At 44.5% G+C, this 21,429-nt stretch overlaps 2 protein-coding genes across 2 annotated transcripts in view; both read left to right on the plus strand.

Moving 5' to 3' along the window:
- Positions 1–466: 466 nt before the first annotated feature.
- Positions 467–15,851, plus strand: rab12 (RAB12, member RAS oncogene family). The gene is made up of 6 exons (XM_048238229.1): positions 467–941; positions 4,023–4,083; positions 7,045–7,183; positions 8,327–8,416; positions 10,467–10,571; positions 10,970–15,851. Exons 1-6 carry the CDS (start codon positions 707–709, stop codon positions 11,075–11,077), a joined length of 738 nt encoding a protein of 245 aa, XP_048094186.1. The 5' UTR covers positions 467–706; the 3' UTR covers positions 11,078–15,851.
- Positions 15,852–17,807: 1,956 nt separating this feature from the next.
- LOC125295668 (microtubule cross-linking factor 1) overlaps positions 17,808–21,429 on the plus strand; it is a 72,160-nt gene continuing 68,538 nt past the window's right edge. The window contains 2 exon segments of the mRNA XM_048245058.1: positions 17,808–19,278; positions 21,188–21,412. Of these exon segments, the coding sequence (XP_048101015.1) occupies positions 18,409–19,278; positions 21,188–21,412 (1,095 nt within the window). The 5' untranslated portion in view covers positions 17,808–18,408.

Below are 21,429 nucleotides of genomic sequence, written 5' to 3' on the forward strand. Positions count from 1 at the left end.
TGATTAATACAAGCCCCCAAGGATGTACTAATTTCACCCCACACCTGAATTGGAGGAGCCTTTAGCCTTGTTCTGATATAATAATGGGAAAAGTGATTGATAATAAATGAGAAAGAGAGAGAGAATTGTGGCATTAATTAATGCAACATTTAAACTGTGAGTTCATTGCCTATTGCTTCATTGCAATCTTGGTCCAAGATTCAAGAACAAAATCACATGTAGGTATGAATGCACACAAATAGGAACTGAATACATGGTGTTTGTGTTTATGAGGGCATGTGCATTGTCAAGGACTGTAATTGATTCAGCATGTATTTAATCTTCTTCTCCAGCCAGTTACATCTCAAAACAACAGTGTCCCTTGTGCAGAAGGCACAATAGTCTCATATTAGAGTGAATATAGTTATAGTAGTATAGTATAATATAGTGGTGAATATTGCTGTTTTCATTAAAACATAGCCTAAAACATATGCCTAAAACCTTTATCTGTCATGCTTCTTCCCATTGGAATGCGACGGAACCGGAAGCGTCCAGTGAAGAGATGACGTAATGAAGAGTCTCCATTCCCAACCTAGGACAACACTGTGTTGAAGAACAAAACTTTGGTGAAGTCGGATTCCAGGATTACAGAAAGTTACTTAAAATCTTTTGACGCTTTCTTTGTTGATTTTAACGTGCAATACGTGACCCAGATGTGGAATTATTGATGGATTCGCGGTATGAGATTCAGCGGAGGGCCGGTGGAAGTGGCTTTAGCGGGGGCTCCGCCAATGCATCCCCCGCTCTCACCGGAGCTCAGTCTCGGCGCAAGAAGATGCCACCTAGACCGGCCGACTATAAACTTCAAATAATCATCATTGGCTCCAGGGGGGTTGGTAAGACCAGCCTAATGGAAAGGTTCACAGATGACACGTTTTGTACAGCCTGCAAGTCAACTGTTGGTAAGAAAACACAAAATGCTAGCATGAACGTTGTCCTGGTAGAATGCATTCTAGCTAGCGACAGTAGCTGTCATCGTCTTTATCTGTGTGCAAGTTAGCTTGAAAGTTAGCAAGCTAGGTTGACGGATGTTTTAGGTTTCTGTTAGTTATTGTCAATCAGGCAGAAACTACTGGAGAACTTTTAATCTTTAGCTGCAACTTGTGCCCGGTAATTCCATAACTCTTTAGCTGACATTAACATTTCACGTCAGTTGACAGTCAAACACCAGAATGACAAATTATATGTTGCCGTATTAATTTTCAGACGCAAACATTAAACAGTCGGATCTCACTGTTGCAAACAATAACTGAAGGCAGAACTATCAAGTTATATATTCACTTGTAGATTTGACCTTTCAGTGTCCCAGTACAAGTCAAGGCATGAGATTTTAAACGGCACTCTCGCGTCAGGGAGGTGTTTACTTACTCGCGTGTGTTCAAAACATTGGCAACCGGAGAACGCAACAACAGACGTCGACGAGACACCCCGGTCCCACCATTCTGTTGTGTGTGTGGCCTTCATACAGGCACGCGTAGCTTTAGATCCCTGTAGTTATTAGACTAACCTGGGCAAGACATCTTACGTGGAATCAGTAGATGGCAGTCAGATCATTTGTCTAGATCTATGTTAAAGATAATCTCTGCTTTTTATGGCATTACACTGTTATAAATTGCTGAATTTGCCCTACCTTGCCCTTTTGAAAACGATTCATTGCAAACCAGTTCTGCACTGATGCAGTCATATATTTATCCAATTAGTACTGCCGCCAGCATGATATGGGCCTGACAGAGGCATGCCTGGAATCGTAACCTGTCAACGGTTCCAACTCTGCTTGGTAGACAGCAGTCTACTGTTCCTATGCAAGCTAGGCCCATGAGCTCAAACTTGTGAGTCTCATTACCAGCCAATTCATGCAGAAAGGCCAAGATCAATGCATCAGTCAAATATGTATCAGTGCCATGCCATTTAGTTGTTACAGCTGAACCATGGCTGTGTGTGATTTAAATGCAACCCCTGCTGATCAGATTGATCAGTAATCAGATTGTGGCTATTATCTGTTGTCTACCCATAACTAGTGTCAGCTAGGCCTATACCACGGGATCCTTTTACATGTGAAGTTCATGTGGGTCATCTCAACAACACTATAGGCACTCTTGTGATGAAAAGGCTAGGAAGAATCCATCCAGCACTGTTGAATGTTCTCCTGTGAGGAGATGTTTGGGTCAGGGGATTTCAGGGGATCACCACCACCATACATTGTACAACCATCTGAGTGCAGGAGTGGAGGCTGGTGTGATGGACCTCTCAGATCGCATAAAGCACAGCCCTCAGCAGTCTTGTGCAACCCATGGCTCTGTAAGAGGATCCTCCTGCCTGCTCGTCTGCCTGCGTGCACAGAAATGGACACTTACTGCCATTGCCCCCCACCCCACATAGTTGTGCTAGTCTCAGATCAGAAGATTAAACATACGCGCACACACACACACACACACACACATACACAGGGTGATTACACGGCAGCTGTGGGAGAAGGGGGTCTCTTTCTCTTTCTCTCTCTATCAAACACACACACATACTCACTCACACACACACACACTCACTCACACACACACACACACACACACACACTCAAACATACACACACACACTCACACACACTCACACATGCCCCAACACAGCCAGCTCCCTTCACAAATCTCCTTCCCGAAATAGTGCTTGCACACAGCTGCTATGGTCGGCCTCCCAGTTCTGCTCACTCATGCCGGTGACACAGCTGAAGTCTCACGACGCCACACAGTCACATGAGCATCAGTCACATGATCACCATCATTTCCCAGAATTTCCATGGGCCTCCTCCAGCTGATCCACCTGCTAGGACAGAGAGCCAAGGGATTTGTTAGCCTCCCTTTTTATATTTTGAGGGGGCTTTATGAAGCTAGGACAGTAGAGATTCGAGAATGACAGGAAACCTGTGGCATTGAGACCTGGGGGTGACATCGGGAAACAGTCGGAACCAAAGTGGGGTCTCCAACCGTGGAAACCTGGAACCACATGAGGTCGGGATGCCGCTCCCCCCACCCCCCCTTAGCTTTGAGTGAAGGAACACTCCTGTGTTCTCACCCCCTGTTCCTTTATTTATTTAGGGCCAGGCAGAGGAAGTGAATGTGAACAACATCTCCAATTTCCAGAAGTTTCTCATGGTTTGTCTCAATAATCCAGCCTGTGTTTCGGTTTGTGTTTGAGTTGGGCTTCATTTCAGAGGGGCAGTCCAGCCCAGTACGCTTCCAAATATATTTCACTTTCATTTATTCTATTTTAGATGAAAGTGCCCTTGAAGTTCACTGATCCTTCATTTACAGTGGAAAAGAAGGGGGGTGGTCGATATGCCAGGATGTGCTCATAAGAGATCTCTCTCTCTCTCTCTCCATCTCTCCATCTCCGTGGCTCGCTCTGTCTGTGGCATCTTGCTCCAGCTCAGAGGAATGTATGTGTATGAGGTGTCTCTTAGCAGACAGCGGCAGAGTCCAACTCTGCTACAGACCTGAGCCGGGGCTGGCCCTGAGCTGGCCCTTAGCCCTCTGACGCTCTGCTGCCAGTGCTGCAGATGAAAACTCACTTTGCCTCCTCATGCCTCCCCCACCCTCTGACTTGTCTTTCACTGTCTCACTCTCTCTTTTATGTCCTTTTTATGTCCTTATATCCTCATCTATCTATCTATCTATCTCTCTCTCCGCTCTCACTCTCCACTCTCTCTCCTCTTTCTCTCTCTATTTCTCTTTCTCTCTCTCTCTCTCTCTCGCTCTCACTCTACACTCTCTCTCTGCTCTCTCTCCTCTTTCTCTCGCTCTCTTCCTCCCTCCCTCCCTCCCCTCCCTTGCTCCTTTTCTTTTTCTTGTGTCTGCTGCTGTATTTTTTGTCTCTCTCTTCTTCTTGTTCAAACCATATCTGCTCTATCACATTCTCTGTATTTCCCACTGTCTCTCTCTTTTCCCCCTCCCCTCTGTTTGTGTTTATATCTTCCTCTCTGTCTCTCTCTCAAGGGGTGGACTTCAAGATCAAAACGGTGGAGCTGCGCGGGAAGAAGATCCGTCTGCAGATCTGGTGAGTGAGTGAATGAGTGAGTGATTAGTTTAGTGAGTGAGTGAGTGAGTGAGTGAGTGAGTGAGTGAGTGAGTGAGTGAGTGAGTGAGTGAGTGAGTGAGTGAGTGAACGAATGAATGAATGGGTGGGTCAGTGAGTGAGTGAGTGAATGAATGACTGAGAGGAACAGGAAGCCTTGACACCGACTCAATCTTCCTGCATGTCTAACTTCCTGTCTGTGTCTGGACCATGCAACCCTGTGTCCAGTCATAGTCAGGACCGTCACTGATAAACCAAACCCCCATCCTCCTGCGTCAGGATGAGTGCAGGAGGAGAAATGAGACTTAGAGGATGTCTGTGCTCAGTGTTACCCCAGGAGAGGAATGGACATCATACAGCTATTTGAGTCATTCCGTGTCAAATCAGATAAGTTTGTTGCTGAACCGTTTTGTTTAAATCCTGGATATATATCATGAATTGGTCCCAAAACCAAGGTCTGTGAAATATTTCTGCTTCCAAAACCATGGTCTGTGAAATGTTTTTTCATAGTTATTATTTGATATTATTTCAGTTTTAAAGTCCAGTGGTCATGTGAATATTGCGTCTTGCGGACGTGTTATTTTCATTTTTTGAGGACACACACTAGTGAATTAGTTTCCCCTTAAGGGATTGATAAAGTTACTATGGATCTATCCATCCAATCAATGCAATGAAAATATGAAGGATATCGTGACAGCCATGGTGTGACACTTGCAATTCCAAGAGGCCTAAAAGAAGCGCAGTCCTGGTTGTAGGAGTGACTCAGCTGTCAAATATAGCTGACTCCGCATCCCTTGGGGAACCTGTGCCCTTGTATCTGTCCTAGGGTTACAGCAGCTCTATCCCCTGATGTTTAAGTAAGCAGGTTCTAGATTGGGACAGCAGAAATATGCTACACAGTGTATGATTGCATAACGTACGACTCTTGGTGATATAAGAAGTTTGACTGTAAAGTAAGCCAAGTGGTGTTTAGTTGAGGCTTTTATCATAAGCGCCAGCACAGTCTTACAACGTCAGGTTGAGTTTTCAAACCCATGTCTCTAAGGTGGCCACGTCTCTGCTGCTCCATCACACCCTTCTGTCTATTGAGAAGGCGTCTCTCTGAATTAGAGGAGAGACTTGACTGCTTCTGGACCCCCTGAAACTACAGAACCCACAATAGAATAGGACACTCAGCAATCACAGACCTCCACCAAAAGCCTAAAGTATAAGTATATACTCTTTTGATCCCGTCGAGGGAAATTTGGTCTCTGCATTTATCCCAATCCGTGAATTTGTGAAACACACACAGCACACAGTGTACACACAGTGAGGTGAAGCACACACTAATCCCGGCGCAGTGAGCTGCCTGCATCAACAGCGGAGCAGTGAGGGTTTAGGTGCCTTGCTCAAGGGCACTTCAGCCGTGCCTACTGGTCGGGGTTCGAACCGGCAACCCTCCGGTTACAGGTCGAAGTGCTAACCAGTAGGCCACGGCTGCTAAATACTAAATTATTCAAGCTGAAGCCACCCTGTTAGTTATGGCTGCCTCAACATTTGTTTTTTTCCCTCCTTGGCCAATGGTACCAAATGTCATGAAAATCTGGATAGTATTTTGTTTAGCATGATCCTGCACAGAAAGACAAAATGACAAGTCACACCGAAAGCATAACCTCCTTGGCAGAGGTAATGATAAAGCAGTTTGGTGTGGTGAGGCGTTTTCCCCTCAGTCCCTTCCTGTCATTGTGGGGATATCTTCTCTCTCAGGGAGCCTCCATTTCAGTGTACAGATGCCACTGGTTTTGTTTTTGTAGCCAAGTGATTTTCAGTTCTGTTGATGATTGATTGGGAATTGCGTGCGTGTGTGTGTTAGGGGCAGCAGCATGCATATCTGTTTTTATGCACGTTGCATGAGTGTCTGTTCTGTTTCTAACAGCCCCTCCACTCCTCCTGAACTCTCATACATAGTCACACACGCACACATGCTTGCATACAGGCAGACAGACACAGACACACACACATGTTTGCATGTATACACACAAAGACAGTTAAGCATAGGACCCCATAGGACCATACCCCCTCCCCTCCTTCTCACATGCCATGTATGTGTCTCTGTCACACATTCACTCATGGCTGGCTGTCCCATCTTCCTTTGCTCCGTATCCACCCTTCAACTAACCACTTTTGTTGCTGCTTGACGCCTCTCCATGTTGTCCATCAAGACATAATTTCCTGTTCTTTCAGGCTGGGCTAGGGACTGGCTGGAATAAGGTACAGTGGATGCAGAACTGACCCATCATCTGGTTGAGAATCCCATGTCACTTTATGGCCTTTATGATAAAACGTTCTTATCAGTCTGTACTGTAGACTGTACATGGTCAGGTAGTCACTCCACTCTAATGGTGATCTGGAGTTGATGTTGACCTCTCACCTGTTCTTCTTCTGATGGAGCTGAATAACAACTATAGGGTTCTGCAAGCAATTTAGTAGCAAACTGATTCAGATTTTATATTCACATTTACATTCACATTCACAATGCTGCAGGTCTGTGGTCTGATTTTCTGTTCCACTTGGCTGATTTTCACTTGTGATTTCAGATTTGATATATAGAGAAAATAAATAAATAATGCTAACCCGTTGTGGTCCTGTATTGTCAAAATACGACAATACGATTTATCTGTTCAGATAAACAGGTTCCAGATCAAATAATTGACTGATAAACTGTGAAGGATGTTTGATTGTTGATTGGATGGTTTGTGGATGAACAGATTGATTGACCCGTTGATTGACTAATTGATTGATTGATGGACTGAAGGACTAAATTACTGGCTTTGACTGATTATCACACTGATTGATTGATTTATTAGTTGATTGACTGATTAATTGATTGATTGATTGATTGATTGATTGATTGATTAATTGATTGATTGGTTGGTTGATTTGTTGATTGATTAATTTGTTTAGGGACACAGCGGGACAAGAGCGCTTCAACAGCATCACGTCGGCCTACTACCGAGGGGCCAAAGGCATCGTGCTGGTCTACGACATTACCAAGCAGGAGACCTTTGAGGACCTGCCCAAGTGGATGAAGATGATTGACAAGGTGAGAGTCCTTCTGCCTATACTGAGCTGGACACTCAGAGGTGGGAGTCTGTGGATAAAAATGATGATAGTTAAGTCCAAGGTCCCTGTCATAGTCCAGGTGAGCTAGGTGCACAGACATGAACACATCAAGCTATGCGTAGACATTTTGATGTATATTAGCACAGCAAAATGTGATATTTGTCCATTAGGAGTGGGAATTGGCAAAAATCTGACGATTCGATACTATTGCGATATTTGGGCCACAATACGATATTATTGCGATTCTTAAGTTATTACGATACAACAAGTATTGTGATTCGATTCTGCGATATACTGTATTGTGATTAATGTCTCCAATATTATTCAAAGGCATTACAACAAATAAGGAAAATAAGACTGTTCAACTCACTTCAAATGTCACATTTAATTCTGTGAACAACAGTATGTTCTATACTTTAACTGAAGTGCAAAAACTTTGTCATGGCATGGTACATGTCAAGGTCCTTACTATTCGCTTTTTGTTGAAAACTGAAATACACCCACACTTTCGTTATGAAAGGGGAAAGAAGACAGAGCACCGTGTATAACAGGTTGTGATTGCGAAGCCTTCTTTATTTGAAATTGCCGTTGAATGCACAACACCAAAATGCCACAACAAGCGCCACCTTGTGGCCGTATTAAGCAAATTTAATGTTATCAGAGTAAACCCGTCTCAAATAAAATGGATAATTAAATTATATAATTAAATATTGCGATACTTTGAGGTACTGAATCGATATAATGTAATTGCGTGCACAAAATATCGCAATACTGAACAGAATCATTTATTTTTCACCGCTATTGTCTATATATAACGCAATGCAAGTAAATGTGTACATTTCCGATAGGGATGAATAGTCCATGTTAAATGACAGGGCCCAAAGATATGTGCATGAGCCTTACATTTACAATTGCATCAGCATTGTAGCTACAGTGAGATGGAGGGAAAAAATCAACTAGACCGTAATGAAAGTTATTTTGCTTTCAACTTCTATCCTTCAACATCATTGTCACGTCAATGAGGTCATGGCTCTGTATTTTTATGGAGAGAGAGAGATGAGATATAAGAGGAAGAGCACGGGCCCCTGTCCAGAGAGAGACTGATGACCTCTAACCCCTGCAGTACGCGTCTGAGGAAGCTGAGCTTCTGCTGGTGGGGAACAAGCTGGATTGTGAGACGGACAGGGCCATCACACGACAGCAGGGAGAGAGGGTGAGTACACACACACACACACAAACACACATATATATTTATATATGCACACACACATATATATTAGGGCTGTCAAAATAACTGATTAATTTCGATTAATTAATTTGAGAAAAAATAACTGATTAAAAAAATTAGTGCAGATTAATCGATTCCGTATGACCTTTGACCCCCAACCGTTCTAGTCAGTAAAAATTAGACTGTAAAATGAAGGAGAGAGAAGAAAACGTGCTGCTTGGATCATTGATTGGAACATTTACTTTTAAAAAACGGCCTGATGGTGTTGAAAAGTCCTCTGCAATGTCTGCAGCAAGGAATTTGCATATCACCGGAGTTCACCAACTCCATAGTCGCACATCAATGCAAAGAAATAAGTGTTGACATTGAGGGGAGTATTAATTTATTTTCATTGTGTCCCCTAGGTTATATCTGTGGCCTGAAATGCCTTGTATGTAAAAAAAACATCTTCCCGAAGCACTTTATTTTGAATTTATTTTAATTTGAAGCACTTTGAATTAATTTCCTCAGCATATTAGGTCATATCATAGATTATTATGGCAATTATTACAGTGAAAATAATATTACATTGAAAATAATAATAAAAGAGTTTTTGATGTTTTAATGTCACTAATGCTGATTATTCAATGATTAATTTGAAGTTAAATATTTAAAAGCAAAATTTAAATAAAAATTATATATGTAATTAATTATGTGATTAATTTTTTAAATCGATTGACAGCCCTAATAATATATATATATATATATATATATATATATATATATATATATATATATATATATATAGGGTTGGCAGATTGGGAAGCTAGTCTTGCAGTTGCCAAACTGGAGAGTGAGTGTTTGGGGTGGCAAACTGGGCTGTGAGTGTTGTGGTTGCCAGATTGAAGTGTGTTACTCCCCCTTCCTCTTCAAGCCCTGAGGGCAGGGTGTATTGACTGTGAGTGTGCTTGAGATGAAATCCTGTCCCAGACATTCCTCAGACTGTCAGGACGTTTCCTTGATTCACACAAATACCACTTTTTGGGCAGAATAGCAATGCAAACACAAGCAAAAAAAGCTAGCCTAACTAAAAAACAGAGAAATGACAAAGTGAAACTGGATGGGCACTTGGAGAATGCAGACCCCTGTCAAGGCCAAATGCCATGTTTCGCAACGTTTGCAAAAGCGAAACTAAATTCATACTGGCTCCCCAAAAGTGAACCGGTTCTACCTTGGTCCAAGTTTCATGAAAATTAGGCCAGTTGTTTTTACATAGTTTTGTGAAAACATAACCTCCAGAGGTAATAGAGTCCTCTGCTGCTGTTGCGTGAGTTATTTCCACGCATGTTGCCACACTCCACAGATGTTAACACTGGCCTGTAGGCCAATTGTGTTTAGTTTATAGTCTGTATATATTGTGCTGCCAAAATCCTTATTAATTGTTGCTAAGTTGCAGTCGGTAGCCTACCGTTTAGGACAACATCTAAAACTTATCTGATGGTCAGCAAGAAGAGTAGTCTAATATTGGGACAACATTGAACCTGCCTGTGTGTGTGTGTGTGTGTGTGTGTGTGTGTGTTTGAGGGGGAGGATGAGAGAAGGACTACTTTGTTTTGAAGTCCAGATTGCTTCCAGTTTAACATAGGCTTTTAGACAAGGCTACATTGACTGGGCATTTATTTATTTGGTAGCCCACATGTATGTCTTTGAAGTAATGTCTAAAATTTGGGCTACATGATATTGATGGTTAAAATTGGAATTTGTGGGTCGGGTTTGGGGATGTTAAAAAACCGGATTGATCTCCCGGTGGACGAGGATAAAAAAAACCCTGAAGATCACTAGAGTCCTCATTAGACTGATGGCCTTCATGGTGGTGTTTTTGTTTGTTTTATTTTGTAAAGGCATCTTTAAAGAACAGCGCTGAATAACACACAGCAGGGTCGAGAGGAAGCAGTTGTGTGTCATGGTAAATAATATGTATGCAATGTGTATGTACTGTATGCAAAAATGACCAGTACAAGTGTGTGTGTGTGTGTGTGTGTGTGTGTTTTATCAGTTTGCCTCCAGGATATCTGGCATGCGCTTCTGTGAGTCGAGTGCCAAGGACAACTTCAATGTGGACGAGATCTTCCACAAGCTGGTTGACGACATCCTCAGCAAAGTGAGTGTTTACCAGTGTGTTTAAAGAAACTCTGTGTGTGTTTGATTGTGTCTTGTTTATGTCAAAACATGCTTATCATGCTACATACTTTGTGTGTGTGTGTGTGTGTGTGTGTGTGTGTGTGTGTGCATTTTGGAAGGTGTTTCGTGTTTGTGGTTGTTAATGCTATTGGTCTAGAACAGCTCGTTTATATAGAAATGTGTCTATCAGTTAGAACAGATGGTTGTCCAGAAAGCTTGTGCGAGGCTGCATCTGCGTCTTATTTTTGTTAAGAGTGTTCGGTTTAATGTATGCAGATATATGTTTCTTCAGTTTGTATGAATGTATGCAGATATATGTTTCTTCAGTTTGTATGAATGAATGCAGATACACTTTTCTTGACATTTCTTTCTCCGTAGATGCCTCTGGAGATCCCCAGTAAAGAGCTCTCCAACAGCGTCCTCTCCCTGCAGCCTGAGCCTGAGGTCCCTCCAGAGCTGACCCCCCCTCGAGCCCGCTGCTGCTGAAATCCCCTCCCCATTACACCTACCCCATATACAACCCCCTTCTGACCACACACACACACACACTCACGCACACATACACACTCACTCACACACACACACACTCACACACACACACATACACACACACATACACACTCACATATCGACACACATTCCCCCTGATCCTCCTGACCCTGTTGCATCATTGTGGTCTCCAGCCTCCTGATGTTCAGCTTCAAGTGTCACGGTGACCTTGACATTGACCTTTACGCTTCACACCTTTGACCCTGTGACCCAGAGAATCACTTCAATCCCTGTCCTTGCTCTGATCCCAGCCCATCCCAGGTTTCAGCTTGTGTTCATGCAGTTCACAGGTCTGACCAGCAGAGAACCACAGAGGGCCTCCAAGGCACGCTCCACGCTACCTGTCAGCTTTCTTGATTAGTGGTGAAAGTTACATGCAGAAATTACATGCATAAAAACACACACTCTCTCTCTCTCTCTCTCACACACACACACACACACACACACACACACACACACACACACACACACACACACACACACACACACACAATGCCCAGCCTACCTCATATCCATCACAGCTGGGTGTACCATTCAAGGTGCCTTGCAGATGATCACACCCAATCTCACACACCCTTGGCAGTTGTATGTATGTACACACACACACACACACTAAACATATAACCCACAGTCTATACACAAATGCGCTATGCAGACACGGACACACACTAAAAAAACATACACAGATACACACCGACTTCACAAGACAAACATACACACACATACTGCACAGTGCACACATACAGTAGCCTGCAATTCTGTGCTGCCCTCTGTGAGACTTTAAGAGAATTAAGAACAAATGTCTTGCAAGTGATCCAGTTGGCAGCCCATGGCCTGGCCTCTCTTTGGAGGATGAAGCTCACCAAGAGCTCCCCACTCACACGGATTCAGCACATGATGCTGCTCACCTGGATCTGCATTGGATCTGTCCTAGACGTGGGCCAGGTGCAGGCCAGGTGTGGGCCAAGTGTGGGCCAGAGTGTGATATTCCCTGGGAAGGCACGTTTCATCATGCACTTGTCTCGCCTTCTCTCTCCTGCTCAGCCCTGCGTGGCCCCTAAGAACAGCGCCCCCCTCGGGTGAGGTGTTGTTATCAACCGAAACGGACTTTGATTCAAGATCAAAGTGAGTATATTATCTTAAAGAAGTGATTACCGTCACGTCAACCGCACAGAAGTGGATAAACACAGTGTCCCTCCTCCCAGAGCGCTTTGCAGATGAAGATCAAGCCATGACACAGCACTTATATGAATCGGTCCCCCAACCCAGATCAAGCAGTAGAATCGGACCTGGTGTGAAGGTCTCAGCAGCATATCAGCCCAAATATCAGTAGTGGGCATTTCAACAGCGACAGACAGACAGCAAAGGTCAAGGGTCGTCAACAGAGGGGTTGTGTCACCACAGACCCATTTTATGACGTTAGCTCAGATCACTCTTTTTCTTTACATTTTGTTTTGTTTTCGTTTCAGTGGCTCCACAGAAGTGTTCCTTGAGGAAGAAGATTTTTTTTTAAATGTATTTCAACATAAAATGAAATGTATTTCATTTTATGTTACGCATTGGCAATAGTTGGGCCTTAATAGTTGCCATCTCCTAAGCTCCCTTGAGTTTGCCCTGTGCCATAACAGTATTCTATATACTTTGACAAAAAAATGGGTTCTTTTATTTGTTTGTTTGTGATTGGACCTGTAACTGTTTTTTGCACTACAATTCGTTGTAGCTAGCTTTGCCTACGTGCCACAATGCAAAACATATGCACATAAGGAAAGGTGACTCGGACTCGCCTGGTGTTTCTCTGGGAAACACTCGTCATATTTACGAGTCATGTGTTTCCATGGCGACGCTCTCTAGTTGCATGGAAGGAAACTCCACTCAACCCCAAGCACAAAGACGTCTCATGGTAGTGATGGGAGGGCACACTGCAAAATGGCCGCCTCCATCAAACCCAGGAAACACACAAAGTCAGAGTAGGGGAGCAGTCATCTCTTTGTTGTTGTTAAACCCCCAAAAATGCACCTATAATTACAAACCTAATATAGTGAAAATCTGCTTGTGAAAATGCAATTGCACATTTCTTTTGAAAACACCTGTTGGTCAACCTGCTAATGGCCACCAGTCCAGAGTGCATTGGGGTCAGATCTGCCCCTGCAGCACAGTAAAGCCTGCTTATACGAATCTGATTTCAGTTAGCCGACTACAAGTCTTATTGGGGGATCCACCTGGCCATTCTGAGTTTAGTGTCATCCGCAATCAAGCAAGCCTGTGTCAGCTTATCGTTCTAAACACCAGTGGCAATATTAGCGCACCCCAAAGCAGACCTTCACTGTCACTGATGTGGCCAGTGCATTTAGAGCTGTCTCACTGATGTGGCCAGTGCATTTAGAGCTGTCTCACTGATGTGGCCAGTGCATTTAGAGCTGTCTCACTGCAGTATTTCTACAGTATAACATGGATGACACAAGCGAAGGTGTGTAATTGGTACTGATGCCAATGACGTCATCAGGCGTGAAATGCTGATTGCTTCCCATCCCAGCAGATAGAGATTGGGCCCCCCGTGGAGCTGCTGTACCACCCAATCACTCGCAGCGTACTTAGCCAGGTGCAGCTGAAAGGGTTTGGGAGACTTCAGACTCCAAGTCAGAGCTGGGTTCAGTCAGCTGTGATTGTAAGACCTGCAGGGTGACTGGCGGCTCATCTCTGATTCTAAAGTAGTCTGGGCGCTGTCTTCCATGGGCAGATATCTGACCACTGGTGTTCATTTCAGGCTAGTCCTACACTAAAAGCAAATTTCAATGTAAATCTCCATCTGAAAAAAACAATGCTCTTAGGCCACGGCTAGGCTTAATGCATGTAAGGGAAATGGGTCGCCATTACATAACCGTGGATTGCACATCTAGTATTTGACATTGTGATTGGTATGGAAAAGCACATTTAATATGTAAAGAAATGCAGCATTCTCAATGATCTCTGTTCAGTGATCTAAGGGTTTTCCTTCTGTTTTCCTTTGGCTCCAATGCAGAGATTGCCTCCGTGAGGAAGAAAGCCTGCCCATTTCCTTTGACTACCAGAATACCTAGTGTTTTTTAGTATTATTATTGTTCTTAGGTTTGACCCTAAGGCAGCACAAATATGCCAATTCATGGACTGGTAAATTTGATTGGTTGGTTGGTTGATATGGACTAGTGCAACCTGTGAACAACCCAAAAAATCAAGAAAGCATGAGACCATGCCTTTAGAGTGATTCGGCAAAGAGGGTTGAGTGGCCTTTCAGTGCGTTTTGAACATCCATCATGCCAAGCACATATCTCTGTGGACTGCTTAGTAATTAAGGTCAGGATACCGTCTCCATGGGAACACTAATGACTCCTGTGGTGCATCTGTGTTTGTTTATCTGTCTGTTTTTGTTTTTATTTACTAATGGAGTTATTGCAGTGTTACGCGATGCGGGACATGGACATACCCCACCCCACAGGTTAAGGGAGTAGCTGGTGTTTAGATGTTTAATCTGATGTTGGGCCACAGAACAACCTGGTGGAGATGTTTGCCCTATAAAGTGGGCATGAGACACTATGTAATTGGCATATTTCACAAGATGGATGTTTCATGTCCTCTTTAACTTGGGTTGAGGGTTGGATGGGAACTCATCTCTCCTGTCAGTGGAGGAACTGATCTGTGGGTGACCTGCATTGTATTTTAGAATCAGAGAAGCTCATGGTTCATCTCAGCTACACTTATCTTTAACACTGTCTTGGCAAGGTGTTCAGCCCCCGATGACCCATCATCTTTATTTGTCAGCTACTTTCTCCCGTCTCTTTTCTTGAGTTGTTTTTTGCCAAGTCTTTTTGTCATCATGTTGAAGATGTGCTAACCTCAGACTAGTGTTATTTTGCCATCATCAGTTTGTGCCATGTGTTTATGTGACTAGGTACACTGTTAAGAGGCTTCACTTTAAAGTTTCACAAAGTGCTTTTTAATTTTTGGTTATGGGAGAGCAGGACGGCAGGCGCTCGCTTGCACATCAACTCCAGCCAGTTTCTGACTGCTGTCGGCTGAATAAGCTTTGACACAAAGTGACTGGACAGTTTGGCTGAGCCCTTTGAAACAAAATGGCTGCAAGATCAGTGACTTTTTGTTAACATTACAAAAACTTGAGTTGTAATTTTCTGCACCGTTGGACAGCACTTGTTAAGGAGGACTTGAATTTTGATTGTTGATTATGATGCAGTTGTGATACGTGTGAGCCGCCTGCCTCAGTGTTGATGTAATGATTTATGAAGGGTTAGCCTGTTCATTTAGCAATAAGTGTGCCACCCCCACCACTATCACAGGCCATTCAGACCAGAACTGGTGTTTTACTGGATCCTGGTCTGAACCAGTCTGGACAAGCACTCGCACTCCTCTCTCTCTGTCTGTCTCTCTCTATTACTCTCTCTATCTCTATCTCTCTCTCTCCATATTGTACAGACATGCCTTACCCTCACCCATTTTGAAATATGACTTTTTTTATGTGTCATTGAAATTGTAATAGAAGGAACAAAAAATTCAGTACAAACCCTTGTTGAAACAGCGGGCTCTTTTGAAAATGTTTGTATGAATAGGTGGACTTTAGACATCTCTTATAGACGGCATGTTTTCAGCAGTTTTGTGATATTTATAACTTTGTGGCATTCTTTAACTAATGAAGTGCAAATAAAGATGAAATATATATTTATTATCTAGCCCAATGATTCCTGTGGTGTCACCCTCGTATTTCATTTGGCTCAATATGCAATAACCCTCACTCTCCAATAGAGGGTGCTGTTACATTACATGCAACAGAGCTCTCTGACATGCAAGGATGAGGAAACCATTGTATAAGGGGATAATTACGCTGACAAATATATATATAATTACATGTATTTAATGATATACTGCAGATACACTAAACATACATGATTTAACAAATACTGTCCATTGTTATTTTACAAGACTCTATCCTCACTATAAAGCTTTAATCACATGGGGCTGTCTGTCATGAAATTGTTCTTATTTGCTCATTAGCCTATTTCCAGATTGTTTTTCTGTAGGCTTACAAGTTAGTGGAGGCAAAATCAATCTTGGAGGAGGAAATAAAAGCTATAGATGCTCTGGACATTTCCCAGTGGTAAAATATGATTGACTGGAGAATCTATGGCTGCCACAGTACCTGCAAACGCAATGCCAGGTGTTTTGGACCTCCCCCCAAAAAAAAAAAACGTTCACACACAACAGAGAGGGAGAGAGAGAGATGCAGCCCCCCCCCCCCCCTTGAATTTCCATGACTTACAATGAATAGTACAATATGCCAACCAATGATTTCAGAACAGCCATGTAGCGTTCAAGAATCTTTCACTTTTTTAGAGCGGGAGATGAATAAATGGGCATTGAATAAACAAAGTTGGGCTACTCAAGCAAGCGAATAACTAGATATACACCAATTGAGCATGGAAATATATTTGAATGATTAATGTATTTTGGCAAGTAAATTTTAAACTACAACTACAAACTACATTCCCTGATAATCCATGACTTTGCCCCAAAAATGATACAATTCTCTGACTTTCCATGTCTGGAATACCCGGGTCATGGAATCCCAGAAATTCCATGGCCGGTGGGAACCCTGCTATTCATTCCCATCCTCAACATGTTAGCCTTTTGTTGTTATATTCAGCTATTTACCCCCACTGGGTGCTGATGTAGCCTAATGGGGTGCACCATACCAGGTGAGTGTCATATGTAGCTGGCCAAGGTGACGTCTTTGGTGCGTCACATGAGTTAGCTCTAGGCTGGGTGGCGCAGTGGTCGAGCATCAGGACCATTTCATCTCCTGTCAAAAGTGGCTCGCTCACCCCGACCTTAACACACTGACCTGCTTAGGCTAGAGTGAATAAACACAGTGTCCCTCCTCCCAGAGCGCTTTGCAGATGAAGATCAAGCCATGACACAGCACTTATATGAATCGGTCCCCCAACCCAGATCAAGCAGTAGAATCGGACCTGGTGTGAAGGTCTCAGCAGCATATCAGCCCAAATATCAGTAGTGGGCATTTCAACAGCGACAGACAGACAGCAAAGGTCAAGGGTCGTCAACAGAGGGGTTGTGTCACCACAGACCCATTTTATGACGTTAGCTCAGATCACTCTTTTTCTTTACATTTTGTTTTGTTTTCGTTTCAGTGGCTCCACAGAAGTGTTCCTTGAGGACCATTTCATCTGTCAAAAGTGGCTCGCTCACCCCGACCTTAACACACTGACCTGCTCAGGCTATTACTTGTACCATTGTCATGTCATGTGTGAGGGAGGGAAACGAGAGTGAAGTGTGTATAGCCATCTCCAGACTGTCCACTTCATCCTGAGACTGGTCACCTCAGGAGTGGCTAATCACCATTATCCGCAGGCATTGGTTGTTCTCTTCTGGGTTTCAGGATCTACTAGAAGAGATGGAGGGGCAACAGGAGAGCTCCTGTTACATCTCTCACTTCCGTAGGTGAGTGCCTGAATTACCGTGAGAGCGTGTCGTGTATGTGTCAGCGTTTTGCGTCTCTCTGTCACATGCGCACGCAGGCGTGTCTGCGAACCTGGGGAGGCTGAAGCGCGAGGAGCGAGTGCGTACGGTGTTTGTGAAAAACAGGCGCATGCGCCCCCGCTAAAAGCCACGGGCGTTCGGTAGGCAGACCGCAGCGGCAGAGTGCAGATTTTACATGCCAGATAGCGCGCGGACAGGTTGAGAAACAGGGGAGAACGAACGAGACCACAGTGGGGGGAGCCAGGAGGTCGACATCAGACGGACGAACGGAAGACAACCTGAGTAAAATTAAGACCTCCGAAGGATTGTCGATATCACGTTTACAACCAGACCGGAGGAGAGCGGGGATCTTCTCGAGACGTTCTGCTCCCCTTGTCCGAATCTGTCGCCGCATTTCCTTGAAGGAGCCTGAAAGGAGAGAGAACACACCCGCAGAGGGGAATGCAATGACAGTCCGATTATCTCAGTAGGATACAGCCTTCAATAGCCTACAGACGCAATGGGAAAGCACAGCTAAAAACGACCGAGCCTGTGCGTCTGTGTGTGTATTTGTGCCTATGCGTGAGTGTGTGTGAATGTGTCTATGCATATGTGCACCAATCTGGAGTGATGAGAAGGCAAACCAAAGAGGGGATCCGCGTCGCTGGTGTCATCTGCCAGGGTTATTCTCCTGAGTTCAGGGTTTACCGTGTCCACCCTCGGCCTCCCCACGCCTGTGGCGGGATATGATGGAGAGTCCCAATGGCTCCGGCAACGACACCAGACCGCACAGTCACCACCAGCTGGAGAAGAAACGGTTAAATCGCGCCCCGTCTCCGGCGAGACCTTTCCTAAAGGATACACACTCCCGTTCTCCGAAGGCGACCGCCATCGTACCAAAATCCCCCAAGCTCAACAAGCAGCAAGCGCCCACGGGGCAGTTAGCCACGCAGAGTCGTCTTTCACGGCGAACCTTAACCGGGGCGAAGGACAAGTGCGCACCGGCAAAAAGTCACCCCAAGTCCTCGGTGACCAAAAAGGCCGTTAAAGTCACGCAACATGTAGCGGCAGCAGAGTCGAAAACCGCCAGCAAAGTGGTCGACAGCAGTCCACACCTCGCCAAAAGCAAAAAGGGCAGAGTAGCCCCACTTTCTCATGGACCCCTTGGCCATGGGTCCCCCATCCGTGTTCCCACCGGTGCTACTATCGGTCGGGTCGGTCAGACAGACAGCAGCTCCGACCTGTCCGACTGCCCATCCGAGCCGCTCTCCGACGAACAGAGACTTGCACAGGCGCCCAGCAGCGACGCCGAATCAGGGACCGGTTCCGGGTCCAGCGAACGGGATCATGTGGTGGCGGGAGATAATCCGCAGCAGACCGCGTCAGCCTCAGAAGCGAGCGGGGCGCCAGTCGCTCGGCTGCGCACAGTGGAGGCTCCCGGAGCGAGAGGCATGTCTCAGGCTTCGGCCAGTGCAGGTGCACACGCCGAGAAAAGCAAGCAGGACAAATCTGCTGCTGCGAGCGCACAATTTAAACTGGATCGCAGCAATGAATTAATAGAGGAGGATTTATTAAGGGAAATAGAGGAGCTACGATCTGAAAACGACTACCTCAAGGTAAGCACCGAAAACAAAACGACAAACAGCCGGGACGTGCGTTCCTTGTTAGGACGTTTTGTAATGTTATATGTAGATCTGTGCTGTTGTTTAAAACGTATGTGGTTGAGCCGTTAGTGGGCATTCTGATTTGTTACACATTGTTCTGTTGATCATCATTGGACGTATCCAAGTGAACTGACGTGAGTCGGATAGACTAAATCCTGTGTGTGTGTGTGTGTGTTTGAGTGTTTGATTGTGTGAGTGTGTGTCTGTTCCTGCGCAGTGATTTTTCTTATGTCTTGATGACTTTCACTGCTGGGCTCAGGTGTCGTGTCTGACTAGGTCTGAACAAACCATCTGGCGACCTGGGTCAACTTCGATTTCTTTTTGACTTGGCGTCAGGCCGATTCAACCAGAACCCTCTGTCACTTATATTATCTCTCCACTCATACACATGCTATGCTACTCAGAAATCCCGTGTGGGCCTATTGTATTCTAACCTGTCGAAAATAGGTGAGTGGTTACGTAAAAAATTGTAACTGAACCACGTTGTCGACCTTATGCGTTAAAACATATGGGCCTATATTTTTTAATAATTTGAATAATCACGAATCATTTGCTTAGATGAATAAAATGCATAAAACAGTGATCTGGACAACGAAGTGCACTAAGCGGGTTTACAGATCAGAGGTTAGCAGCCGTGTTAGAGCTTAATTCGCAAATAAGCTACCCGTCATTTATGAAAGTTATGATTGAATTATCCCGATGATGAGATTAAGCCTCCAAAACACACAGAGAGATGTAAATCAATTCAAGAATTTGCAGTATATATTACCATTCTATTTAAACCCAAATAATGACAGTCATCTGAGTTTATGTGTTTTTTTGCGCATTCTTGTCGCATTAAATAGGTTCTGAGAGAGATATCACAAACAGGATTTTCATAACTTTATCTCCACTCTCTGGCGGACCGTAAAGAAGAGCCTGTCTTAATCGGCTTTGGCCGTTGCGCTTGTAATGGTCTGGTCCCCATGGAATTGCATGCCCGCGTGCTTTCACCAAGCTAGGGGCATCTCTCTCTCTCTCTCTCTCTTCAGCGTCCAGATGTGTTAGGCTACACTACACCTCCTCCCGCCCCCTAGATAGCACTCAAAGGCTCAGTGATGGCATCAAGAGCGCAGAAGTACTCGTTGCGCATATTCTGCGCATTTTCATGGCTCTCATGACACTTCTTAGCACCATTTGTATTCAGCATGTGTGAGCCCATGGATTTTAATTGCATATCAAGGGCTGAGGCCTACTTGGTTAACCCAGTGAGTAAGGTTCAAGGAAAGGACCCACCTCTGTCCAGTCAATGCATTCAGCATCACTCTGGATCTCTGGACGCCTCATACACAGGTCATCTAGTCTTGAGCGTCCCTGGGCACCACCCTATCCTATTGTCCTCATGTCCTTATGGTGGGATAGTGTAATAATAGTGTAATGAGTTGTGGATAGTGACTTGTAGGTGCGATAGGCATGATGACCTACTTGTGGATAAAAATAAAGATGCATGCTATGCACATATGTGTGTATTCCCACATGTCTGCACCTACTGTATATATTGTCATGTGTGTGTTCTAAGGTTTTTGTATGGTTTTTGTATGCATATGTTTATATGTATAGACATGTTATCATGTGTATATGTGTCCTGTGTGTGTATGCAAACATGTCCTGTGTGTGTGTGTGTGTGCGAGTCGGCGTGTGTGTTTACATGTATGTTTCCTGGTATTTGTATACAAGGAAAATTGAAAAGGATGAACTGCTTTTATGGAGACACTTACATATTATCCTCTGTGTACAGTATGTGTACAGTTTGTGTTGGAAGAAATATACATTTTAAATGTTGTCATATGTGTGTGTGTGTGTGCGTGTGTGTGTGTGTCAGGATGAAGTGGACGAGCTGCGTGCGGAGATGGAGGAGGTGCGGGACAGCTACCTGGAGGAGGAGATGTACCAGCTGCAGGAGCTGCGGCGCGAGCTCGACCGCTCCAACAAGAACTGCCGCATCCTCCAGTACCGGCTGCGCAAGGCCGAGCAGCGGAGCCTCCGTGCTGCTCAGAGTGGACATGTGGATGGAGAGCTGTTACGCAGTCTGGAGCAGGACCTCAAGGTGTGTGTGTGTGTGTG

The sequence above is a fragment of the Alosa alosa genome, chromosome 1 (assembly GCF_017589495.1).
Source record: "Alosa alosa isolate M-15738 ecotype Scorff River chromosome 1, AALO_Geno_1.1, whole genome shotgun sequence".
Taxonomy (NCBI): domain Eukaryota; kingdom Metazoa; phylum Chordata; class Actinopteri; order Clupeiformes; family Clupeidae; genus Alosa; species Alosa alosa.